Raw genomic sequence first — 27161 nt, 5'->3', positions numbered from 1 at the left:
CGATCTGGATCACGTCAGGCCCTGACATGTGTATGCAAATGAGCCCACGCAGGCCTCCAGTCTTCAGAACCGGCTGTATCCAGTTCCAGCCGGTTCCAGCCTGTCATGTCAGTTTCGGTGCGCATGAATATCGCATGTGGTGTAATGCGGTTGACATGGAACATGTTGGAACTCGACTATCCCTGTTGAAATTAATCCCCAGCTCTATGTATACTTTTATCCTGTTAGATGACGATGAATTTTGCAAACATTGCACTATTGGACAGATGAGTCGTACATCTTGGGTAATTTATGGATATAGTGCTTGATTGGACCAAGAATACTGGACAGTAGAAAAATTAATCGACCAGATGAAGTGGAGGGATATCGATTTCAAAGATGCAAAAAGTGGGAAATTTGAATAGCATTTCACAGGAGTATAGTACCGGGCATGGAGATGATACGCTTGGCCAAATGGGAACTAGACTGGTTTTAGAAGAGTGAAATTGAAAACGTTGTAATTAACGTTATCTCGGATGTTTTTGTTTGGGTGCGTCAGAGTGTGAACGCGGGAGAATTAAGAAACCAGTCTGAAAATGATGCAGTCAGGTCTTTCCACGGAACATGGTATCCGGCAGAGCAAGGTATTTGATTTCTATGTGTGCATGCAAAAACAAATATTTATGGTTTGATTTTCACGTGGTGTCTTTTTTTAAAGTGTATAATGTATTTTTTATGCATAATTTTTGACGTCAACAGATCTTTTAGGGTGACTCTTGTTATGTTTAATACTATCTCCTAATCTCCAAGCAGATCCTACGGTAGCATAAGACAGGATCAAAAGCTGCCAGAGGAGTGAAGCCGGCTTTTAATAGGAGTGTGTTTTGCTACCTGGTAGCAAAACACACTCTAAGTCTAAGCCAGCTTCACTCCTCTGGCAGCTTTTAATACTGTCTTATGCTACCGTAGGATCTGCTTGGAGATTAACTATCTCCTGTACACATGTATTTAGTTGTTTTCATTATTCTTTGGTAAACATATCAAGTTAATTTGACGGAGTCTCTTTTTGTTTCATTTTCAGACGAGTCCCGGGTTTCTGCATTCGAACTCGACCAGCCACACGTGGCCTTTCAGCGCCATTGCCGAGCTGATCGGTGGGAAATTCTTACCACATATCTTTGGTGTGATACATGAATAACGTTAGTTCTTTGACTGATTGCGTCAGGCCAAAGTCCGAGCAGCAAATGTGGTTTTACTTAGGTGGCATTTGTCAACTTGTCAGTCAACCGGAAAGGCAGTGGTCTTCCACTTCCACGGGGTTTGACGAGTGGGAGGGGGGCGTTTTGACGAAACGTCAAATCTTGACTCGAAACATGAAAAAACGTGGTTCAACTCACTGTACACTGCCAATACACAGTGTAGTTCTAGACTAATATAGCCTCGAAGCCAGACTTTCTCCAGGGTGTGCAAATTACTGCCAGCTGACAGAGCTATTCTCCAAGCAGAGGTTGAGTCGCGTAGATACTTTTGTTTTTGTTGTCGTCTATTTCTCTGTTTAATCAAGTTTTTAACCTCCTTGGTTTAATGAGACATTGTCTCAAGATTCCTGGGTCCAGGGCCAACATGCGCCCTATGAAATTTTTATCACGGGCCCGTTAGAGTTAGACCCTGACCTGAGGCAAAAAAACTCTGGGGCTTGCTGCAGAATTTCCTTGGGGCGTGTTGGCCGTCGAGCTGAGAAGCTAGCCTGTGTAGGCCCTGGAATTATGGACATAGCCTGGCATCCAGACTTTTAGGATGTCAAATCATGGTCTCGTATTACTTTTGGCTGATTGGTTATATTCATACTTATGGTTTATAACTTTATTGATTGCAACATTAAAATGTTTGACATATTTTGTGCAGAAGACGACTGTGATTGTCTTTTTTTTATTGCGTGGCTTGATCCAGGAATACATGTATATGGATCGTCAAATGGAATTTATAAATATTTGAAGAGTACTAGTACCAAGGACCCTGCATTGGTGGGAAGAGTGTTTGATTGAGTTTATGTTCAAACTTTATGGTGTTATGCCGATTCCAGGGTTGAGAGGAGGGCACCACAAAAAGTAAACAAAATGAAACCAAGGCACACACAAAAAAATATGTGAAGAGATAGGTTGAATTTTTTGCTAAGGCAAAGTTGAAAATTAAAAATTAAATTCCTTTTTGACTGTATAAGTGATAACTGTACACTCTGCACCACCACAGACATAGGACTATATTATTATCTATTTAATCTGATTCAATGAAAGTATCATATCCACTTTCAGACAATGCATATGACCCTGATGTGGCAGCACGGCAGCTTTTCATCGACATGGAGAAAATCGGTGAGACGCAGTGTCTCACGTTTACAGACAACGGCGCCGGGATGACACCGGACAAACTCCACAAAATGCTCAGGTAAACCAATCCAGACTGTCCATCACAATTAGCAGTTCAACCAATGATAGCATGGCAATTAGCGGTTTGACCAATGAAAGAATGGCATTTTTACTGTGCATTTCTAGGTAGGTGGGCTATGGGATCCATCCAATGAACCTGAGGTTCTTCAGGCATAATTGATGTTAACACAAGCATTTGTGCAGATGGGGGATACAAAATTTGATGATGACATCATTTGTCATTTTGGCTTTGGAAAGTGGAATCCACCTCCAAGTAAATTACTCTCCAAGATGCCTGGAGGCCCCTAGATCCTGAACAGGTCTGTTGCAGGGGGCCTGTTGTGGAATTTTCTTGGTGGCATGTTGGCACTAGAGCCAAGAAACTTGCTTGTATGGGCCCTAGAAACAGTCTTGCATTCAGGTTACACTTCAAGCAGATGTTTGGGTGAACAATAGAAATGGAACCACTGATTTTATCAATAACAGCTGCTGACCTTTGGTTGATATGAAAAAGGGAGACTTCATCTGAGAAAATTTAAATCAAACTTAAAGTAAAACTTCAAAGTAATCTGTTTCAGGGTCATTGGAACATAAACCACCTGTAGGAAGGTTTTTTCCTATTCTGGATTCTGGATTTCAGGAAAAGTTTAGATTTATCCAGTACATTTATGCTTCTAGTGTTACCCGTGTGGTCAATGGGAGATGTAGAATGTATATCTTTCTAACATCTCTAAGATACAGTGTTAGTAGTATTCTCCACACTAAGTGCCCTTTATGAAAAGAACGCTTCAAGAAATTTATGATATAATTGTCCAGTTGATGATTTCAGTTCACCAGAAAGGTCTTTGAGACCTGATATTGTTTATTGTCTCTAGTTGCCATAGCAGACCTTTTAATAAATGCGTTCTCTCTTTTTCAGTTTTGGCTTCTGTGAGAAAGTCGAAATCAACGGCCACAAACCTGTTGGTCACTATGGCAACGGATTCAAGTCAGGGTCCATGCGACTGGGCAAGGACGCCATGGTTTTCACGAAGAACGGGAAGTTCATGATCGTGGGGTTCCTGTCCCAAACCTACCTGAAGTCCATCCAAGCGGAGACTGTCATTGTACCAATAGTGCCATTTGATACTGCTGATATCCTTTGCCGCAATTGCCTACGTGTAGTATACTGAAGATACATTAGTTATCATAGTCTGTGTGAGGAACAGGGTTGTTGTCTTAGAATCTATAGGTTCTGAACTCTGATCCTTGTACCCCCCTCAGTCACATTAGGCAAAAATTGATCGGACGACGAGTCTGCGAGCTCTAAATTGCGAGGAGGCATGACCCTGCTGCCGACGATAAATGGCAGAGTTCCTCCCTTCCCGTCAGGGTCATGTCTCCTAATAATTTAGAGCTCGCAAACTCATCGTCCGATCAATTTTCGCCTAATGTGAGGGGGGTATTAGCAGGCCCCAATGTTGTTCCACCATTTTTTCTCATTCGACAGGTGAAAGTGACTATCACGCTTTGGCTAGGGTTGTCCTCTTGAATGGGACATAAAGTTGGAGGTCCCTTTTTTTAGGAGAGCCACACTCCAAGACCCAACATGCTTTATCAATAAGACTTGTGGCCATTAGTAAGTGTATCAAACTTTACATTGTTGTAACACTAACAGCCCAGCTAATGTTGCTTGTGTGTACTGTACAAATGTACAAAACTTGTGTGTTAAGCATAAAGGTCACTGAGTTCAATTGCTTTGCAAAACAAACAAAAAATGAACATTATTATCATTGTCTTATGTTGTCCCTTCCACTGTTTGTATCAATATTTTCTATTTCTATCCACCATTTTTTTAATCTAAATTTTTGGTGTAGGTGCTATAAATATATTTGCTTAGGATGGTTAGTCTGTTATGTATTTTTCCAACCTCTTTATTTCAATTTTTTTTGTAATTGGGAGGGTCATAGCCTGTGTTGCACAATCTCTCACTGTCAGGGACTGATTGGGCATTTCCCGAGTGCCCCTAAAAGCTTATATTAATTCTAGTCGGGACATTCTTTATGAGAAGTGCTCTGGCTGATTATACCAGACTGAAGATTTCAATGAAGGAAAGTTGCCTTAACAGGCCCCACAGATCATGGTGAAGACCATTGACTCTGACCCCAGTCTGGAGGCCATCACCAAGTACTCCATCTTCAAGTCCAAACAGGAGCTCATGGAACAGTTCGAGAAAATCCCACGAAAGGGTACCAGAATTATCATCTACAATATCAGGAGGTAAGTATGGTTAGATCCATATGATGTAGACTGAGTGTTATCCTAGTTGATTTATCCATATGGAAGCCCCAATAAACTATGAATCTAGAATGACACTCAAGCTACGTAAGACCACATCAGTTGGAGTATGTATGAAATCGTTTCACCAGCATGGATGTGGAAAAGGATACTCAGAACTCTAAGCAACTTCGTTGATAATTATTCAGAATCTAAATGCATCAAAGCACGTCGATGAAGGTTAGACATTCAGGTAATTAGATACGCCAAATGGCAAATACTCAATTAACTGGAGATGATTTTGGAAATCATATCCAGTTGCTTGAGTAATTGCTATTTGGCATAAATGCATTTAAGTTTTACGTAAACAAGGTGAACATTTTTTTGGTATAGACTATCCATGAAAAATGTTTTTGGTGTGTTTATTTCTACTGTGGGCATATCAAGTTTTTATGTAAACCAGTCTGTAGTTGCACTAGTACTAGTACAGGAGGCAATAAAAATCACAAAATCACAATCTTTTATTTCTAAACTACATTTAGATTAATACACTTGTTGTCATGTTTACTGTGTTATTGATTACTATTACATGTACCTTGCCTTTTTTCTCCAGAACAAGTGACGGAAGGCCAGAGTTTGACTTTTCCGATGATAAAGACATCAGAATTCCTGATGACGTGATTGACGAACAAGCAGGAAAAAAGTTCCGCCGGCAGGACCGACGACAGGACTACTCGCCAGAGTGCGACTACTCCCTCAGGGTGAGCAAAGTTCAATGTCAAGTCCTACTCATTAATAGTCAAGTACTGTAAATCTTTGAATTTATGATAGAGGTTTTATTTTCTCTGTTTCTGTAGTGACCTCTTGGTATGAAATCATGACATTGTGAATTTGTGTTTTACACTTTGACTGGGAACTTCAAACACTGCGACGACCTATTTCCCCTCCTACTGAAAAATTGAAGTCCTGGAAAAGTAGACCAAATTACAGTAAACTTGTGTAGAATGTTAGCTTTGTTGTATTAAGAACATGTTTGGTTAATCCATTGCTGGGAAGGAAAAGAACACATTTCCCATGTAATTAGAGATTCCAAGTCAAAATTTCTCAGTTTTCCTTCAATTTCAGTCAATTCAGACTAAAAGACTTTTTACCAACAAATGAACTACCAGTAGTTTGGGAGTTTTGAATTAGAAAATCTACTGGATTCAGTTTCAAAGCTGAGCTTAACTTCTAATAAAACATGTCAAGAATAGAATATTTCCTTAATAAATGAAGACCAGACTTACAAAGTTTGTCCCCAAAATCTGACTTGTTTTTCCTCCTCCAGGCTTATTGCAGTATTCTGTACCTCAACCCTAAGATGCAAATCATGCTGCGAGGACAGAAAGTCAAGACCTTTAAGATCGCCAAGAGTCTGAACAACACTGAGAAAGATGTATACAAGCCTCAATGGCTGGTGAGTCCAACTGTTCATGTATGTTGCTTGTGAATGTAATCTTGTAATAAACTTGATCTATCTATGTTCTACTGGTTGTGACAGAGAAGACAAATGCTTTGTACAGTAGATAAAACTTCATCATACCATGATTCGGGATTTCCACTATCTCTTTTTGTATTATGAACAGTGGGTCACAGCTTAGCATCCCTTTCAGTGGCATGCAAGCTGGGTGAGCAACTCAGACAGGATTTAAAGTTTCAGTCTCATAACTTCTTGGCCCAGAGACAGGGTCACTAACCACTGAACTACTAACATCATGCTTGTTTGTATACATGCACTAAAAGAGCACAAATCTCTACTGATTTTGTGTATTTTTTCTAGCTGCTTATCATTTAGATTTCTATTATGAAACTAACAAGTTACCCAACATATGCTATTAAATACATTATCAACCAAAACAGCCCTCTAAACTTTCAAATGATGCAAAAGCTTATGACATTGTTTCCAGCCAAGACCAGTGAAGATCACGTTTGGGTTCAGCCCCCAGAAGCATCACTACGGCATCATGATGTACCACAGGAACAGGCTCATTAAAGGGTACGAGAGGGTCGGACCACAACTCAAGGTTTGTATTTTTACTGATCTAGATACAATTTACAAACTGATCAATGTCTGAGCTTTCCAAACTGTAAGTGTATATCTTGAAGGATATATCTTGTTGGCTTCCGCAGTGCTTCTCTACAGTAAAATGATGACACCACAAATAACCATTTTTGTGCTGTGTTATTGTTTCAAGCGCAACCCTTAAAACGCTACAAAACTTCCTTTCCATACTGAAGGGAGGTTTAGATGAAAATAATTTGATTTTGCTAATGGCATTTTTGCAGGCTGGTAGACAGGGTCTTGGAGTGATTGGTGTAATTCAGTGTGACTTTCTACAACCCACTCACAACAAACAAGACTTTGACTATACCAAGGAGTACAGGTACAGTCACAATTCCTTCTATTACAATCAGTAAGTAGTTCTTTTGGATATGTAGAAGGAATCATTGTCAGATATACATTTTATCCATTCTTTTCTTCAGTACCACTGTTTGGGACATATATGATGGTTAAAAAGTGCTAAATGATGGAGCCGAAACATAAACTAAGTAATCCCTGTGCATGGAAATAGTTTTAAAGCATAGATCTGTGTATCCATCTCTAGGAGCACCATAGCAGCTCTGGGACAGAAGTTGACCGACTACTGGCTGCAGAAGAAAGGTAATACAAGGTCATCGTCCCCTGCTGCAGCCATGGGATCAGAGGACGACGAACCTGCGTAAGTATTATCCTGATTGGCTGGAGTCTTAATTCAATTACCTCTTAGCAGTAAGTCATGAAGACTTTGTACACTGCTGTATTTTGTTGAACTAGACAAAACTCCTAAAGCTAAAGCAAGAAAATGAAAGTGACCCTGAACCGGTTTAGCTCACTGAAGAGCAACCGTTTAACTTCCGCTGGTTGTGACAGAGGAGACAGACGTTATTTACAGGTACATTGTACAGGGAGTCCCACAAGCTCTGTTCAATAAGTACATGTACAATGAACAATGGACCACAACCTGTTCCAGGGACTTGCATGTCAGGTGAACAAAAATAATTTGTATTCAAACTCACATCCTCTTAATCCAAAGGCTAACTGCAGGAGGACTAGACATTGTACCAGCCTATACATATAATAGTTACTTAGCTGGAGAATTGACCAGCTAAAGGAAAAGAGATCTCTAGGAGTAAGAAACAGGTTATCTTTAGAGTTTTAAGGCCTTTTACTTTTGCAGTCCCTCTCCAGACCAGCTGTGGGTGCAGTGTGACAATACAGAGTGTCTGAAGTGGAGGAAGTTACCCGAGCAATGGAACAACAAGAAACTACCCGACAAGTGGTACTGCCACATGAACCCTGACCCCAACTTCAGGTACAGACTTCAGATACTGTAAACCAAGTTGTTTATTTCTCTGGGGACTTAATTACTTCAGTTCAGTTCATGCTCATATGAGGTACCATTAACAATGTCTGACCATGCATCTCTTGATTACTTAGTATAGTAGGAGTTGAAGGTATGTTTTTGTTGCATGTTATGTGTGGTTGAAACAATTTTGTAGTACAGTGATATCCATTAGAAATGCATATTCACATTGTCAAGAATCTGCAGTGTGAAGGCCTCCACAAAACTGCAAAAAGAAAGTCACCACAAACATTTATAGATTCACAGTACTGTTCATTGTAAAGACCTCCAAAGAATGTACTTCGTTAATCATCACACTTTATCACGATTCCTTGAAATAGCAAATTTTCAAATACCTCAGTTCTGTATCTGAGGTATTTGGAAAACTCACGGAAACTTTACAAAACACCTTCCAGGTCGTGACTAAGAAGATATTTGCTATGAACAGTAGATAAAAGTTCATTATATCATAATTCCCCTAACTCTTTTCTACATGTACATTACAATGAACACTGGGCCACAGATAAGTGTCCCTTTCTGAGGACTTTTGCCTTTTTCAGTGGCATGCTAGCGGGTGAGCAACTCAGTCGGGATTCAAACTCACGACTTCTTGGCCCAGAGACAGGTTCACAAACCACTGAACTATGCATGCTTTGCTATATATCTGAATTGGCAAGACTCAAGAAACTATACAAAACTCCTTCCAGGTCGTGCTCAGTCCCTGAGGAAGCTGAGGATGACCCTGATGAAGAGATAGCAGGCCCATCATACGACAAGTCAGTCAAGAGACAGCTGTGAGTTCATCTTCCTTCTATAGATTGACTGTCCAAATGTTGTAAAAGTTTGTGTGTATTGTACATGCTTCATGAAAGTGTTTTTAGATGAAACCTGTAATAGCTGAGTGCTATTATGTTGACAAAACAGTCACCCTTTGACATGATTTTGTACACAAACATATCTTTTCCTCTCTACCTATGTTTCAATTGAATGTATTTTCCAACCTGAGAACATATGTACAGAAACATTCACACCGATATGTGCTTTCTAGGGAGCGTGAGAGAAGGGAGGAGAAATGGAAAAAGGAACAAAAGCAGCAGATGGAGGTAAGGGTGTACTTCCAATGCTCAAAGAGAACCAGCTATTTTTACTTTGCTAAAACTTGTGCACATCATGTTCAAAAATGAAAGTTCAGCAACACAGTTGGCAGTCAGGCCGTGGCGCATTGACACACCTGATCCCACAATCTTGGAAGTTAAGCAAGGTGCAGTCTGGTCAGTACTTGGATGGTAGACCACCAGAAAGACTGAACACTGTAGCGGGGTCACACCAAAGACTCTTAAAATGGTACATACTTCTTTCTCTGCTACACTATCAGTGGACTAGCCCCCTGCTGTAGTGACCTATGTGTGGCCCCAGGGCTATGAAATGGAGAAGGGCACTGGACCCTACGTATCACAATAGTGTATGGACAACTTTAGCTTTAGTCAGCTAACGCAAAGGTCTTTGCAAATCGGTGTATTTAGATTGCAGAAAAGGAGCGACTACTGAAGCAAAAGGATCGCCAGCTGCAGAGGCTGGGTGCACAGATCCAGCAGAGCATTCAGCAGAACCAGGCTGCAGACAAGAAGCCCTCACAGCAGGACTTGGTGCGGGCGGAGATAGAGATGAACAGGAGAAAACAGATGGAGACTCAGTTCCACAAGATGGCAGTAGAACTCAAGAAGCAAGAGGTGAGGCACAGATATAGTCAGTGTTACTTCAGAGGGTAAAGTCTTGAAAGTCATAACCGCTTTTTTTACCAGCTGTAAGTCTTACAAAATTTGTTATTTTCAGTGGTTTAATTTTCTGGTCTCTTTACTGCAAATTCTCAACACTTACTGGTAGTAGTAATATGCTGCCTTGCCGCTGGATAGTATCACATTGTAATTTTATTTCTCAGAACCAGCTTCAAAAGCAGCGAGAAGACCTTCTACAAGCCCAGCAGGTGGCCCACCATTGGCAGCAGAGGGCCGAGGCAGCCGTAAGCATCTTAGCAACTTGTCTCATAACATAGCTCTGCCACTAACAATGCTTACACGTGAAAATAACATCTAAATGTACATTGTAGTTGCACTAAATTGAAGTTTGCTGAATTTTGTGTTTGCCTTACCACTGCACAAAGCATGCAAGCCATTGGAGATGTGAGAGACAAATAATGCAAACCCTGAATGCTATTTTTTAAGCTACCTTTCATTCCTTTTATCTAATGCCACACTTGATATGAGTTTTTTCATTGGCAATGTCTTTTCAAGTGACCAGTATTTAATTTCTTCTTGGTTTCGAAGCATACGTGTTTATTACCCTGTATATTGCTTATTTTACTCTATTCTTTAAGTACTTTAAGTTGTTTTCTTTTTTGTGTGTTCATTTGGTTTTTGTATGTTTCTCTGTGACTGAACTGCTTAGGATGAATTTTCAACAATAAATCATACATAACTGACTGGTTCCAAGTCTGGGATATCCAACTGACAACTCCTGTAGGCTGTCCTTTCAGTTTTCTTTACTACTAGAATGTCTGTTGTCAAACCTGTCACACACACAGTGTATAACCATCAGCATGCATTTTAAAAGTGAACAGCTGAAATTGAAACAAGTTCAATAAAGTATGTAGACTGGAAGAAAATGATAGTGAATAGACAAATCCTAACCACCTCTGTCAAAATGTAGAAATGAAAGATGAAAACATAATAGTGCAAATATTTGAAAGACATGCCACTCTCTCCTTGGTTATACAATAATTGCCATTCTCTCATTGGTTGAAGTACTAATTGTGATTGACAGTCAGAATCGGTTTGGAAGGTTCCAATAACAAAGCATGCTGAAGGTTTAAGCATTTTCCTTTACGGGTGAATGATCATGGGAGTCTTGTAGGGTTTGGTGGGGGTTGGCTTTTGAGACAGAGTATTTTCTATTGAAAACTTCCCTAGGCAACAATGAGGCCGCCAGAAGGCCAATCTCCGGGACGGCCCATGTCACTGACTTGGGTACAGCAGGAGAAAGCTGGCGGCGGGCAGGTGCAAAAACATCTGATTTCACAGCAGGCGAAGACTCCCGAGGGACAGGTGCAAAAATGGGTGCTAGTGGGACAGCAGCGGGATAGCACACCAAGACTGGTCAATGCAGCTTTACATTCTGGCAAAACTGCTGGGACACCAATAGAGGTCATAACAATACCTGAAAGTGGGCCAGGAATGACAAAAAGCCAGTCACAAACATCTCCAGTAGTAACTACCTCATCTGCATGTACTGTTGAAGCAAAGACTAGTTCTACACCAGTCATTCCCAACGTGGCCCCGAAATCCACTAACCAAACTGTTCAAACACCAGACTCCACAATGTTGAAAGTTACAATGCTGCAAGACGACGGAAAGGTGCTGAAAATCACTGCAGTCTCCAACACAGATGGGGAGGTGATGACAATCACTTGCCCAGGCAGAAAGTTGCCTGCGTTGGATAAAAGCAAACCCATGTACCTGCTTGTTCCAAAAGCCAGTGACCCTGACCTGAAAAGTGGCAAAACTGAATCAATTCAGAGTAAAATCAGAATCGTCGGGCAACATTTGTCATCCTCACAGACAGCCGAAGTAAGTGTCCCTAAACAGGCACAAACTCCAGGGATGGCTCAGTTTGACAACAGGCTTGGTGAACAGTCTGTAACATTGTCAGGGACATCCAAGCAAGTTCAGTCAATAGAGGTGATAACAATACCCGACTCTGAAAGTGAGTCCGGAATGACAGAAAGCCAGAACAAGTCACAAACCACTACAGTAGTGACTACCTCACCTGCCTGTACTGTTGAAGCAAAGAGTAGTTCTACACCAGTCATTCCCAATGTGGCCCTGAAATCCACTAGCCAAGCTGTTCAAACACCAGACTCCACAATGTTGAAAGTTACGATGCTGCAAGACGACGGAAAGGTGCTGAAAATCACTGCAGTCTCTAACACAGATGGGGAGGTGATGACAATCACTTGCCCAGGCAGAAAGTTGCCTGCATTGGATAAAAGCAAACCCATGTACCTGCTTATTCCAAAAGCCAGTAGCACTACCCTAAAACATGACAATTCTAAATTGATTCAAGGGAAAATCAGAATCGTCGGGCAACATTTGTCATCCTCACAGACAGCCGAAGTAAGTGGCCCTAAACAGGCACAAATTCCAGGGACAGCTCAGTTTGACAACAGGCTTGGTGGACAGTCCGAACAGGTAACATTGTCAGGAACATCCAAGCAAGTTCAGTCACAGGTGACTTTGCCACAGTCCTCTACAGTGGCCAATCACAATGCACCCTGTGTTCTTGAACAGGTTTCCCATGCAACTGCATCCCAGAGAACACCCAGACAACACCAGGCTGGACCCTCTAGGTGAGAATTACTTGCTGTTTACTAGTATTTAACCTTTAGCCTGCTAAGGTGTTGGGCACCAAATGTTTGTATTATAATTGTTTATTGTGTTAGGTAACAGGGAATAGGGGAAAGTAGGGGAGTTTCTTCATGCTTTGTTTTCTACTTCATTTTCCCTCTCACTAACTTTTTTCTTTCTTTCATCCTAGGGTCGTATCCCAAAAAAGACCTGCATCAAATTCATTTTCAAACGCCTCGGCCAGTAAAGCTCCCCGTATGGATGATAGTGACGATGATTGCATCCTTGTCGAGGATGACGATCTCGCAAAAACAGAAACGGCTTCGTCAGTAAGAGTGAAAACAGAGATTTGCCATATCGGAGTTCAAACGGACCCTGCTGATGTCGTCAGAGTCAGTGCGTCAACTGTCAGGGAAGTGGCTACGCTATCCACGGTCGAGCAGCGTCAAAAGCTCATGGAACAGACTAAACAGCTGAAGACGTTGAGAAGAAATGTCGGTAGGCTGATTGGCGTTCTGGTGCCGGAGCTGAGCCTGGAAGATAATGACATTGACATGGAGAGCGAGTCAGTGGACGAGCTTCTGAAACAAGTGCTGGATGCCAACAAGAACTAGTGATAAATACCTCTAAAGTAAAGATCTGGCATATTCTCTGTGTTTTGCATCTGTTTTTGCAACATTTCTTACTCTTTTCTAGTGTTGTATTATAATGGGCTGGGCCAGATGTTGAAAAATACAATACAGTACTAAAAAAGAATAAGAACAGAATGCAGTACTAGAAAAGGGTACTGATAGTTGCAAAAACAGGCATAAAACACTGACAATAACCAAGGAAAAAGATTTCTTTCATGATTGTAAATTACAGTGTAATGGAAGACCTATATTGAATTCATCACTTTTAACAGTGAAAGCAATTAAACCAATACATTCTGAAAACTTGGAACACTGAACAAAGCATACAATTTTGCAACTTCCAAATTTCCACATTATTTTTTTTTTCAGAATATAGTATTTACAAAGTCACTTTCAACATTCTCAAACTTTGCTTGGGTTGTTTCCCTTTGCTTTAACACTGGGCTGAACCAAAGGATGACCTTGGTTTGACTACAATAACTTGGGCAACACATTAGTCTGTGCTAGGCAGCTGAAGGTCCGTAGAAAATACCTCCACCCCTGAGGTGTTGCCAAAAAAAGGTAGATATACATTTCAGGGAACACAAGACAGATCAAATAACTATCTTTGGGGACCCACATTCCCTTCAAAAAACTTTATTTAGATGCATATTTTTATTGCCTCCTTGTATGTTATGCCTGTATTAGTAGCCAATGTAGTTCCAAAGTAGATTTTTACATTAACCTAATAAAATGTAGACTTATTAGATTTGGATCCTGCATCAGTGTTGTACATATTTAGTACTCTGGTTTACATTGAATTTCGATATCTCAAGCACTCCAGATAAGCTGGCTAGATTCTGTTGTTTTTATAGGACATACTGAAACACATGTATGTTGTGACAGGAGGATATTCTGGTGAACATATTGTTCAGTGAACCAGTGAACTTTTCTATTTTGATAAAATAAATCATCTTCACAAATCTCTGAGTGTTGACACTTATTCTATTCTATCCGTAAGCATTTAGATAACACAGGCACAATCTATTTGATATTTGTTTATTTTGGCAACATGATCATTTTGTACTCTTTGCAGCAAGATTCTACACTGTTGTTTGCATAGGATTCTGACCAATATTTCTCAACTAGTCCAACAATACATTTGTCATAATGGCTTATCCTTTTCTTTACCGACAAGACTTGCGATCAATAATAAAGTATAATACAAATGTACCTTCCTTTGTAAGATTAAGGTTAAACTTAAAGAAAAATATCAATATTATGACGGTTTGGAAGACTCAATTGACAACAATTCAACTCTAATAGCAGTTTAAAAAATTCAGCTTAAAATCAGAGCTTTAAACTGGTATATTTGTGTGGCTTGATGCTTTCATTCTCCTATGGAAAACTGTAAAACAAAGCCCATATTAACCCATTGCTTTGTTTTGACATCAGAACTTTTATTTTTAAATCTAATTACACTGTAAAACCAATGTCCATGCAGATGTCATCCATCTATAAGATGTGGTCTTCTTTGCCTAACAGGGATAGTAGAGATGTACTGATTGGTCCTGTGTTGTTCAGCCGAACCAGTGGTCTCCCTGGCAGTCTCTATTCCAGGCCGTCTCACACAGCCAGCACCACTCGTAGCGGCACTGTGCCCTGGGGCACGTCATGTGCATGCATCCGCCTGAAACATGACATGTTTGTTGTCAGTTACCAATAGTAAGTTGTGTTTGTAAAGCCATAGAAAGCAATTGGATGAGAAACAAGTGAGACACAATGAAACAAATGACTTGTTTGCAGCATTCGCCAACCATGCACATTCACACTTGTAGTGCCAACGAGACTTAGGACTAGGAGCTGGTTAAACAACTAAACTCACCATTTTTTTCCACAGGTGCCTTGCAGTTAGGACAGGGTTTTGTGGTTTGCCTGACTGTCTCTTCTGACTCTCGCTCCCACCGAGACCTCAAGGCACTCTCAGGGTCTACTGCAATCCTCTAACCATAAAAACATTGTTCGTCACCGCCTACCATCTTACAAACAAATTGCATTTCACCGATATTTAAAATGATACAACAGACACGTTCTTTGTTTCAACAATTATGATGTTAAGTCAGTAAATGGAACTCACATTCTCGGCTCCAAAAAGCTGTTCCATCTGTGGCCTGCACTCCCCCTGGTGGAAAGGTTCAAGGCAGTCTTTGCAGAAAACAAGCTAGCAGCAAAAGAGAAAAAAATATCAAAGCAATTATATTATGATGGTATTAGAAAGTGATAGATAATATCACAATGCATCCACACATGACTCAATTTGTAAAAACTTACCACACCTCTTTCTGACTAACGATTTCATAGATCGCCCAGCAAATTTCAAAAAGGAACAATTTTTTAATGTTTTGTTGTCTTTTTATCATACATCACCCCTAAAATTATGAAATGAAGAGTAACAACACAAGTCCAATTTTGGTTGCAGTATGATTGTGATTGTAATAACTGTCTGGTGAAAAGAACCCGAGGTAAAATGGATGAAGTCAATGCCCATAACTTAGCATGTCTTTGACCACTTACCCCACACCCCTGTGCTCCCTGTCTCACACACTCCACCCTCCTGGTTTCCCCCTCCGGCAGCAGCCCCGCCCCACAGCCCCGCCCCGGGCACAGCACCCCGCCCATTTGCAGAACACACTCCTCCGTACCAAACCTCTGGTAACGCTCGTACTGCAACAAATTACAAAACAAAAGTGTCAAGGTGGGTTGTTGAATCCACAATTGTAACAATGACATACAGAGATTCAAGTTAAAACTGTATTCTGTACATCTAGTAGATGTTTTCTATTGGACAGAGTAAAGAAGTTAAGTCTCTTATTGTTAGACATAGACCATGCAGAGATATGACTGTCTTAAACATCAAGTAAAATGAAAATGAAACTGAAGAATAGCATTTTCAAAACATGAACGAGACTGTCATATAAGTGTGTCACCTGTTCATCTCCCAGGACCCTAAAATGATGAACTTCTTTTATCAGGGAATCTTCACATTCAGCTGCAAAAAAAAAAGGATTGGTTACTGAAGAAAATGGCAGCACACTTATGGCCTTCACAAATTCAAGAATATGTCTTCAGACTATGAAATCTGGCAAATGACTTGTGAAATTCAAATGAAACAGTTTATGTGGAGTACTGTAAATCTTGCAATGTTTACAGTGGTTTTATATTTGCTGTGACCTCTCCAGCACAAATTCATGATACCCCAAATATGCTTTACGGTATTACCTGGACAAGGCAGTGTGTACCCCAAGGTAGCATCTTGGACAAACTGTCTGTCATTCAGCCTGGTGGTACAGTAGGTGTGGAAACAGTCCAGACAGGAGGTATGGGCATCCTCACACTCAAACAATATCAGTGGGGTGCTGTGGCATGGGAAACATTAACAATACACATAATAATCATTCAAATCAAGGATTGACTTGCGAGGTTGCTTGAACATCATTTAGCCTCCAGATTGTCAAGGTAGCCATATGGCATCAAATTTGTATTGTCCATAGGGTAGACAGCAGTAGCCTGGAGTCCAGTCTTCTTGTGCCTTTAGTCGCTTCCCAAATGTCCGCTTTGTTGTGGAAAGTGAACCTTTGTGGAGCTACTAAAAGCACAACAAGTCTGGACTCCAGGCTAAGACAGCAGGGAGGTTAAACAAGCTTTGCTAGCTCCAAAAGCATAGAACGAAAACAAGAAATGTGACACACCAGAAAGGTACAGTTTTGTTTCATGGAATCTACTCAATTTGATGGTGAAATTGTGCATTGAATACCTGCTGTGTTCTACATAAATCTTGTTCCTTAAATCATTCCAATAAAACTACATGTGTATGCAAATGCTGAAGAAAGTTCCATGTAAACAATGTAAAATGAGTGACCAAAGTAAAAGCAATCATACCTGACTTCCTCACATACCATACATGGTACGTCCTGTGTGTTACTCTTGATCATGTACAGGGCCGCTGCAGTATCCTCCTCCTGTGTAGGGTGGGCAGCACACTTGAAGTAGAACTCCTGTTCACACAAAGGTACATGTAATTATTCCACTGAATGTGCTAACAAAACACAGCAACCATTCAACTTAATTGATGGCAAGAGTTAACTGAATTCTAATTGTAATTCAAGAATCATATGCATTATAATCCTATCTATGCAAAAAGAAAGCCAAACTTGCTGCAATTATTTTTAGACTGAGCTACTCTGCTTTATCCAACCTACAGCAACTGTTCCTTGGCAACCCTGTGATTGACATCTCCCCTGGATCCGCCCTGGCAACAGCACGTCATCCCAACTGCCAGGGCCCTTTAGCAAAATAAAAGATAATTACTTCTCAATAACAATTGTAACATGTTAACTCTGTAGATTTAACACTTGACAATGCCAATGTTTTCTGATTTCTACGTGAAGTGCCACAAATCTGCTATAGTAGATGACAGTATCCTTACAGTAATATAACTTTCACTTAAAACTCTCACCTACCCTGTTGAGAGTAAGAGTTCCCTGTTTGCAGGTGGCGCACGAGACCCTGAGTTTACCAGGCTGGACGTCCTTACACTGCTGCTTACAGTACACAAAGAAGTGAGGATGTCTGTGGGCTGAAAATAAGGTGTTGGTGAATCAGTGTTTCTCAACTTTTCTTACCAAAAGAGTAGGACCAAAATTATCTACTGGCTATATTATACCATGGCTAAGCGCTGTGGACCCAGAATTTAAAGACATATGACAGACAAATCGACAATATGCAATATCACCAACATTCAAGATGCTGTGAATCGTGAAATAATTCCCTGTAGCTTTATATTCACGCTTTTCGACATACAGTCTAACCTGAAATCTAGTCTTATTAGCTGTAGTACATTTCCAAAGGTCTCTATCACCAACAAAATGTCGTGCTATTACCATTGAAATCTTGGCATTGTGTATTAGTAGACTTTAAAACTTAAACAGGCCTTAGGGCAAAATTCTTGTGCCACAAACTTAATGAATCCATGATACCTGCCCCATGTGAGGTGTTGGATGCTGAGGCTCCATCTTCCTGTGGGTTCAGGTCCACCCTGGTGAGAGACTGGGGCTCCTGGGAACTGCTGGAGGAGACCTGAGCCTCCACAGACAGCTGAGGCCGACCTCGGACCACATGGACAATACTGTGACTGGCTAGGTCACACTCCTGATGGTAGAAATAATACCAGAGATCAAAAGCTGAGACATGGCATATGATCTGCATGCTTCGTCCCTGAGGCGCAAAGAGCTATTTTGATTTATTGTTAATTGCACCTAGCTCACTGTTACGCATTGCCAGTTGCATTAGTATTTGGAAACATAACTGCTTTAGTGTTAGCAGTAGGTTATTTGTTGTTGTGAACTAATTGTCAAATGTTATTGACAAACTTTTTGTATCACATAGTTGAAGGCCAGATAGCCCAAAAGTCACAATGGAGTATTTGGTTTGTCGTTGTTCACAGCCTAATCTATTATTGAGTTAAATATGATTGAGCCTCACGAGATGGTAACTACTTTTTTTGCTATTTAAGTTTTTTTCTTCAATAACGTTATCTAGTTTTCTTTTGTCAACTTGACATTGAGATACCCAAATCTAACATTGTGCATATAACGTTAGGTGTATCAATTTTTGTTAAGCCTTGCTGGGAATTTACAGCTAATAAATGTTTCTAGGATATTACCATTCAGACTATCCTCCATAGTAACTACTGGTTCCATGTTTTTGTTTGCTTATCTCATGGTTAGCAAGAAAGAGGTTGAGCCATTGATTACTACAGAGGATAGTGCCCAGGCTACATGCTCATGGCACAGAACACTAGATATTCTACCTTGCTAGCCCATTAATACACATTTATGGTGTATCTTACACATTCAGTTTACTTTCAATTGTTCACTACAATCTGAAGACGTCCTACACTGGATTTTGTTCAATTTGAGTGTTAACAGTTTGTTAGGTGTCTCTTCTGCAATACAAATCAAATCAAGTTGCAATTCTGAAGGTTACATGACTGAGTAACTAAACTTGCACATGCCATCCAAGTACATGAAATCAGAATGTCGTGTTAACATGTTAACGATAATCTTGATTTAAACACAAATTTATAGAAGGACACTAAGCACATTTTCCAAACATTCACACTGTACCGCATACCCCGATGATGAATGAATCCCTGAGCTCTCTCCCCGCGAAGATGATCCTGATCTCGGCGGGCGGGACCTGCTGTCGGGCCGCCAACACCTCCTTCAGCTGCAGGACGCTCCAGGACGAGTCCACGTCTACGGGGAAGCTGTGGTGCGAGTTGAAGCGGACGAAAACCTGCATGGTCGGCATCTTGTACAGGCTGACAAACCCGGAAGTAAAGTCTTCGATAAAATAAAGACAGAAATACTGCTGCCCAGTGTTTCAAACAACCGTACATGAAATGCTTTCCAGCATTCTGAGGGCTTTGGTTACCAGGAAAATAACGTGGTTTCTTGACGGTTTGTTTTAAAACGCGAAGTTGGTCGAAAAAATACTAGCACAGCTAGCAGACGAAAAACTTCTATCTGCGCACCGCCATTTTGGTCATCATCGTCATGAGGAACTGACGTCATTGTGGTGACCTGGACCTGCTCATCTATACAGTCAAACCTGTCTATAGCGGCCACTCAAGGGACCGGACAAATTTGGCCACTATAGACAGGTGGCCTCTGTATAGAGGTGGTAACTTGTAGATACAGTCAAACCTGTCTATAGCGGCCACTCAAGGGACCGGACAAATTTGGCCACTATAGACAGGTGGCCTCTGTATAGAGGTGGTAACTTGTAGATAAAATACCCAAGGGACCGACAAAAAGTGGCCACTATGGACAGGTGGCCCCTCTGTAGAGGTGGCCCCTAATACAGGTTTGACTGTAAAATACCCAAGGGGCCGACAAAAAGTGGCCACTATGGACAGGTGGCCCCTCTGTAGAGGTGGCCCCTAATACAGGTTTGACTGTACATGTACTATGTATTGGATCAAATTGGGTTCCAATCAAGTTTTTATCAAGTTAAAGCTGTGAGTGTTATGATATACAACTTTTCCATTCTGAATTTTTCTTGGGATCCAGGACGTGGTTTCTTAAAGACACCAAATAAAGTGGTCCTAAGTCAGGATAGTAAAGCAATACATTTGTACAAAGTCTTCCAGATTCCCCCCCCCCCCCCCCAAAAAAATTGAAAGAACCATGCCCTGTTATGATGTACAATTTATGATGTTTCTGCTGTTCAATTTTGTTCGACTTCAAGTTATGGCTGCTTGAAAACCAAACAATCAAAACTACCTATAAACTAACTATACAATGTCTCAGACAACTTATTCAGTGGCAGAAATAATCTTCACGGGTTACATTGCATATCAGAACAAACTTAGTGATTGCACTGTACAGTAACTGTTTAATTGAAGGAAAAGACATTTTGTGGAAAGCTGCTTTATTGTAATCATGGCCACATCATGGCCACTGCACTACCAAAATTATCCACATGTTGATAGTTTTGAGAATATCACCTTTGCCTTTCTCCATATTTTTCTCCTTTGATTACTTTCCATACATAATCTTTTGAACATGTAAGACTTGTACCTGAGACTTATACCATCAATCCAATCAAACATCTACTAGGTTTGTATCCTATGACATGATAATCTCTTAATTAAGGCACTACAAAAATATACAGTCACACAGAATTTACAGCTGATGGATGTCGTGGAGCCCCTACGGTTATGGGCCGTGAGTGAGTGAGTGTATGCAGCACTTTTTTGTAGACACATTGACAGTTGTCTTAAAACTATTCATATAATTGCTGACTGTATGCTACCACAGTAATCTCTGTGAATGTCTTTTACAGCAACTGTTGTACATGTATATTCAGTATCCAGTATTTGTCACAGTCGAGCACAAATGTAGGCTAAATGTGTGAAATACATACACTATAAAGTTAGTATCATACATTTGTGTACATATTTTGCATCCCATAGTCCACTCAAGAGTCAAGTTGCATGCTCATTTGTTTTTATTCAACAGCCCTTGATGCAACAAAATCTTGGATAGATTATATCCATTTTCTTGTAAAGAACTCACATTTGAAATGAGGTTGTAATAATTGTCTCCAAGTTGATCTTCTGTCTACAGTGTCCATAAAATTCTAAATTGGTTCCATGTGCTGCAAATTCATTTATGCTTGGGTGAACTTAAGTTTGTGTGATAAGTATGCAGTTAAAACAATTCTGTAGTATGGAAATGGCTATTCGCAGTGTCAATTTGCGGCAGAGAGGTCATCACGAAAGTAAGTCCACTGCAAACATTTCTAGATTTACAGTACATGTACTTTATAACTTCTCAATAAGGATGGACGAGGCCCCACCACCACCATTACAGATGGCAGCTACACCCTTCTGACCAGGCTGCAGGTTGTGGACCATATGGCTGGTGATTCTCGCGCCCGACATGCCGATAGGATGTCCAATAGACACCGCTCCACCATTAATGTTAACTTTGGCTGGGTCAAGGTCGAGGAGTTTGATATTAGCAAGCACGACAGCACTGAAGGCTTCGTTGATCTCCCACATGGTGACATCATCCTTAGAGACTCCTGTTTGCTTCAACAGTTTCTCTACTGCAGGGGATGGTGCGATGGGGAAGTCTATCGGAGCGACTGCCGCATCCGCAAAGCCGACAATACGAGCCAATGGCGTGACGCCGAGCCTGCTGGCCGCTTCTGAGGTCATGATGACGAGAGCTGCTGCACCGTCGTTGAGTGTGCTCGCGTTCGCTGCTGTCACCGTCCCGTCCTTCACGAACACCGGCCTCAGCGATGGCACCTTGTCGAACTTGACTTTTCTGTACTCCTCATCTTCTGCCACCGTCACCCCCGGACCTCTCTTCTGCGGCACTTCCACAGGAGTGATTTCCTTCGCCAGGATTCCGTTTGCCGCTGCGGCCTGGCTTCGCTTGTACGAGCTGATGGCGAACTCGTCCTGATCCTCACGGCTGATCTTCAGGTTCTTGGCGGTGTTCTCTGCACAGTTACCCATGTGGAATTTGTTGTAGACATCCGTGAGCCCGTCGTGTACGATGAGGTCCTCGAGTTTCAGGCCTCCGTACGCAGGCGCCTCTCTCGCCATGATGAAGGGGACGTTGGACATGCTCTCCATCCCACCCGCAACCATCACGTCCTGGTGACCGCACATCAGACTCTGTGCTGCCAACATGATGGACTTCATCCCGGATGCACACACCTTGTTGATGGTGGTACATGGAGTAGCCAGCGGTAACCCCGCCCCTAGGGCCGCCTGCCTGGCCGGTGCCTGCTTCTCACCCGCCTGCAGCACATTTCCCATGTACACCTCCTTCACTTCTTCGGCAGGGATGCCGGCTTTCTCAATAGCTGACTTGATAGCGATGGCGCCGAGCTGAGGGGCGGGGACAGAGGCCAGGCTGCTGCGGAACGAGCCCACCGGTGTCCTGGTGGCACTGACGATCACAACTTCGTTCAGACCTGAGACTTGGGAGAACCATCTTGCTGCAACGTTACTTGTCACTTTGCCTCTCAACTGCACACCTCTGAGAAGTGTTGCCGCCATTTTCTCGAAGAAGAAGATACCTGTGGTTGTTTGATACTTGTTGTTGAAGACGGGAGAGCCTACAAAGGTAGAAGGCACCACTTTACGACGACAACACTTTCACTTGTCACGTTGGCCGAAGGTGGACACGATGAACTTGCGTGACCTTTCATCGCATTGATCCATGGGAAAAGTGTTAAAAATATCTAATTTGCATTTTTCCCAGACTCCATGAAGTAAAGATACCTCCAAAAATATGTTTTGAAATTTTTTACCATCTTTAATGAAAAATATTGACATCAACTCAGATCGTCAAATTTGCTGTCGGTACCGGAGAAATTCTTCCGGACAAAGCCGAACATGACGTCATCACAATAGTCCTGTTTACCGGAGACTCCCGAGGGACTGTTTACATCCGGGGTTTTTGCAACCTTGTTGCCATGCGACAACATAAACCTTGTCAGATTGATTACATCTGCCAGTCGATCCACAAGCGTCCAGACGAGTGGAAGAGTAGCGCCGATTTTCCTTCGGATTTTCCCCCAAAACAAGAGAGAAGATTTCTCTAACCCCGTCGCCAACAAGAAATGTCTTCTGAGATCCTTTTGAAGGGAACCAGGATGGAAACCGAAGGCTTCACCACCAAATCTCGGTTGAGGAACGCGAAGGTAAGATACGGCAACCAAGAGGTCACAGATTTCTGCGACTTTGAATTGTTTATTTCTTGATCACGGAGTTGCTATGAGGAACACAGCGAACTCGTGTAGCATCTATTATGCACGACACGATGTAGTTGGTACCAGGATCGTGTAGGGTTGATGATATACTTGTAAAATATGAATAATTGATGGCAAGAATAAGATAGCCTGGAAAGACTTTGAAGACCGTTTTAGGAAACATGGTGGCCCACCTCCCCCTTCACACCAAGACAAACATTCGTACAAATTCTAAATCTACTACTTTTTGTGAAACAGCGAAATCCAGTTGCTTATATTTTCGTTGACGTATGAATCCAAAATATGAAAATTATGCCGAATATTATCTGCAGTGTCTTGGACAGGTCGTTGGTAGGAATGAATGACCCGACCTGACTACCGTTTGTTGTGGGTGTGTGGGGATTCTTGTCTGCCATCTTAGTCAGTGTATAGACGACTGAAACACGAGTCTAGTCTACTGAATCAAAGACAGAAAGATCCTCCAAGACATCATAAGATATTATTTATTAGATTAGAGCCGAAAACTTCTGTCTGTACTATAGGGTTCTATTTAAATAGGATTCAGATGAGGGTTAGAATGCAGACTGCATTTTTTCAAGATGAGGAAACCATATGTACCAAGGATATAGATAATCCTCCACAAGTGGTACAAGACGAAGCAACTTATCATTTGTACAAGTGGAACCAGTTGTATGACCTTAGGGTATGTGGTTCGGATACCTTCGTCAACTGTCAAGCTTAACCCTAACGCCAGTAACAGGCAATTACCAACAACATTCGGCAGGTAATTGGCTGTTACGAAAATTCCCAGACTTAACACTTATTGAGTGGGATTTATGAAGATTGGTGTGGGTTGGGAAAGCTTAATGGCTTTTTGGTTTGTCAAGTTGGAGGATTTGGGCTGAATTTCTGAAGATTCCTGGGAAGTGTTGTCGATGGATTATTAGGACCTAGTGTACTGTCATGGCCAAAGGGATCCCAGCAAAAATTCAGTAGGACTGCCCATGGCATTACCTTAAATTCATGATTCCAATTATTGGCAAAATGTGGCTACGGTTGAACAAGCTTTCCCAAAGAATCACGGTCAATCAAAAAGCTTGCCCACGCCTTACAGGAAAGATGCAGGCCCCTACAGATAAATACCTGACAGTCACAGATAAATCAAGAAGGTTTCATGCACCAAACAGAACACAGCTGCCAGGCGACCTTTCTAGAACATGGGGTGCAACAAAAATATGGACATAGTAAGTCTATACTGTAAGTTTAAGTTTATACTGAACATGTTTGCAAAATTGATACTGAAGCAAGCTCTGCAGCTGTTTCTGTTTTTTGTAGTCTTTGGTGGTTGTGTCAGAGGTCGTTAGGCAGAGGTATCAGGTGTTGCTATGGAGGAAAGTGATATATGATCATGGCGGTTCCACTTGGCAGCCATCAGTACAGGGACTAGAGGGGTAGAAGTGTTTACATGTTGTGCTACACTCTACTCTGTGTCTGTCAAATCTCTGTCACACCCATTCATGTTGCTATAGGACTTGATCATATAACCATGTGATATAGTATTATACCATGTCAGAGTGAGGCCAATTTGTTGACATTATACCTGTATGTGTATTTTTTCACCTGTCTGACACAGCCAATACTGATTGACCTTTTAAGATAAACGATTCCAAAACAGGGCAAAAGAAATATGCAGGAGTCTTAGTTTTACTTACACAGCATCTTCTGACAAATTTTGAACCCAAGAAAAGCAGCAGACTGATAGACGGCTGAAAATTGAACAAGTTTTATTTAGTAATGTAAGAACTCTATTAGACTATTGCTAATAGGTAATTGGATTATGATACTACAATGTACATATGGACACACCAGTACATGAGAGTCAGAGGACCGAAACATGAAGGACAGTGTCAAGTTCAACAGTCAAACATTTTTACGTGTATTAAGTTAAATAATAGAACCAAGTGTGAAATACCGCAGAAATATGTACAGAGACACGTAATCACAATGATACTGGTGCCTACATGGACATGTAATTCATAAATTTAAAAAAAATTAACCATAAATTAGTAGTGTAAAAAATGGATTAAAACAGAGATTTCACACTTCTCCTTAGGTATGCTATATGAATGTTATAATATCATTATTACAGCTTGGTGCTTTCAGTAATTAGTTTATGGCTCAGTGATTTGTATCAGTGAATTGGAAATAACCATAATTAGAATCTATGGTATCAAACCGTATCATATTCATAATTTGCTATTATACTATATAGTACCTGGTACTGTAATGAAATTGCTGCTGTCAGACTAGGCATTATCATCTCACAATTACCATATTATATGATTATTAAGATACTTAATGTGTTAGATGATAGATATAGTAAGCAATTCATGTTGACAACAATTACCTACTTAATATATACTGTGGTATAAAAATACATTTTCATCAAAATGATCAATTTTCATGTCATGAAATTTAACATTTTGGGATGGATGGGATGAAATTTTGTTCATACCAACAAGCAAAATTCTGTCCCAGGACGGAAGACAGGACCTGGAGATGTCCTTGAGTAGAAGAATATTTATTTAAAGACTACAGTCAATTTATGTTAACGTTGGTTCACCTTTATCCGAGGGTAACCTATATTCGTTGTTTGTAAGAGAAAACGCATATAGGGATGTGAAATCGACGGACGGTGGTTTCAAATCGGATTATTTTGAAAATATTGCAAATTTGAAACCACAGTCCGCAGACTTGATACTCCAAATGTGCTGTTTTTAAAGACAACAGATAAAGGTCACCCCACAAATAAGGGTGAACTAGTGTTATAGTGTATATGGAATTTGTAGCAAAGTTCATGTGTTTTGTTTTCTTTTCTAAATCACTTGACGCATCCAAGATTTTGAATGTGGTCCATTTAAAACTAACAGGTAGGAAACTGTGTATCGTTATCCCACTGCGTATGTTATACAGGACCACTGTCTGTTATATCAATTATTCATAATATGGATAAGTACATGAAATGTACACCGGAAACAACTCATAACTTGGCTCATGTGATAAAATGATCCAAGACTGCCCATACAACAGAGTCACCTAGCAGGTATGGTGCAAACTGCAGGCTCAAAGCTGACTATCAAGAATCTGATTTTCACTGATAGTTTTGGTGTCATTCTTTTGTCCAGGTACTTGCTCCACCAAATGCAGGAGCATTCAAGGAAAGACCAGCGAAACCCACTGCCTTCAGGAAGTTTTACGAGAGAGGAGACTTTCCAATTGCTCTTGAGCACGACACAAAAGGCAACAAGATTGCATGGAAGGTTAGATACAATGTGTTTTAATTGTAAATACATGTATCAACATCATTAAGGCTACCATATCTTTGTGTGAATGTCTGCAGTGTTGATGTGTGAATAAAATATTGAATTGTTGATTTTAAAATAAGCACTTTAAACCGGATATTCATGTCTTTATTGTGACAAATTATATCTCTTCAGGTTGAAATAGAGAAGCTTGACTACCATCACTACTTGCCCCTTTTCTTTGACGGTCTATGCGAGACGACACATCCGTATGAGTTCTTCGCGAGGCAAGGCGTCCACGACATGCTGGAACATGGCGGCTCCAAAATCCTCCCAGTCATCCCACAGCTAATCATCCCCATCAAAAGTAAGTCTGAAGTAAAAGTGTCTGTGTGTGTTGCCAAATGTTTGCAGCATTCATCAGTAT

The 27161-nt window shown here is 41.0% G+C and overlaps 4 protein-coding genes across 4 annotated transcripts in view; 2 read left to right on the top strand and 2 right to left on the bottom strand.

Annotated features, from left to right (window-relative positions):
- Window positions 1-108: 108 nt before the first annotated feature.
- Window positions 109-14077, top strand: LOC118422730 (MORC family CW-type zinc finger protein 3-like). The gene is made up of 17 exons (XM_035830456.1): window positions 109-623; window positions 1061-1133; window positions 2292-2424; window positions 3325-3539; window positions 4520-4664; window positions 5275-5422; window positions 5989-6117; window positions 6608-6724; window positions 6987-7084; window positions 7307-7420; window positions 7919-8053; window positions 8791-8877; window positions 9132-9186; window positions 9607-9813; window positions 10023-10103; window positions 12427-12485; window positions 12674-14077. Exons 1-17 carry the CDS (start codon window positions 576-578, stop codon window positions 13095-13097), a joined length of 2268 nt encoding a protein of 755 aa, XP_035686349.1. The 5' UTR covers window positions 109-575; the 3' UTR covers window positions 13098-14077.
- Window positions 14078-14137: 60 nt separating this feature from the next.
- Window positions 14138-19741, bottom strand: LOC118422731 (E3 ubiquitin-protein ligase parkin-like). Its single transcript, XM_035830457.1, has 11 exons — window positions 19287-19741; window positions 18131-18302; window positions 17615-17730; window positions 17354-17437; window positions 17034-17149; window positions 16374-16510; window positions 16082-16143; window positions 15669-15818; window positions 15232-15315; window positions 14980-15097; window positions 14138-14784 (listed from the first exon to the last, which is right to left on the bottom strand). Exons 1-11 carry the CDS (start codon window positions 19464-19466, stop codon window positions 14675-14677), a joined length of 1329 nt encoding a protein of 442 aa, XP_035686350.1. The 5' UTR covers window positions 19467-19741; the 3' UTR covers window positions 14138-14674.
- An 830-nt stretch (window positions 19742-20571) lies between these two features.
- On the bottom strand, window positions 20572-22898 carry LOC118422406 (acetyl-CoA acetyltransferase, mitochondrial-like). Its single transcript, XM_035829939.1, has one exon. It carries the CDS (start codon window positions 22735-22737, stop codon window positions 21484-21486), a length of 1254 nt encoding a protein of 417 aa, XP_035685832.1. The 5' UTR covers window positions 22738-22898; the 3' UTR covers window positions 20572-21483.
- Window positions 22899-23112: 214 nt separating this feature from the next.
- The window catches only part of LOC118422407 (parkin coregulated gene protein homolog), a 20482-nt gene continuing 16433 nt past the window's right edge, over window positions 23113-27161 (top strand). Inside the window, exons 1-3 of the mRNA XM_035829941.1 lie at window positions 23113-23384; window positions 26618-26752; window positions 26930-27101. Of these exons, the coding sequence (XP_035685834.1) occupies window positions 23304-23384; window positions 26618-26752; window positions 26930-27101 (388 nt within the window). The 5' untranslated portion in view covers window positions 23113-23303. The remainder of the gene's footprint in view (window positions 23385-26617; window positions 26753-26929; window positions 27102-27161) is intronic.

This window comes from Branchiostoma floridae, chromosome 9 (genome assembly GCF_000003815.2).
Source record: "Branchiostoma floridae strain S238N-H82 chromosome 9, Bfl_VNyyK, whole genome shotgun sequence".
NCBI lineage: Eukaryota > Metazoa > Chordata > Leptocardii > Amphioxiformes > Branchiostomatidae > Branchiostoma > Branchiostoma floridae.
The sequence above is the reverse complement of the archived record's forward strand: the minus strand, read 5'-3'. Positions and strand labels throughout refer to the sequence as shown.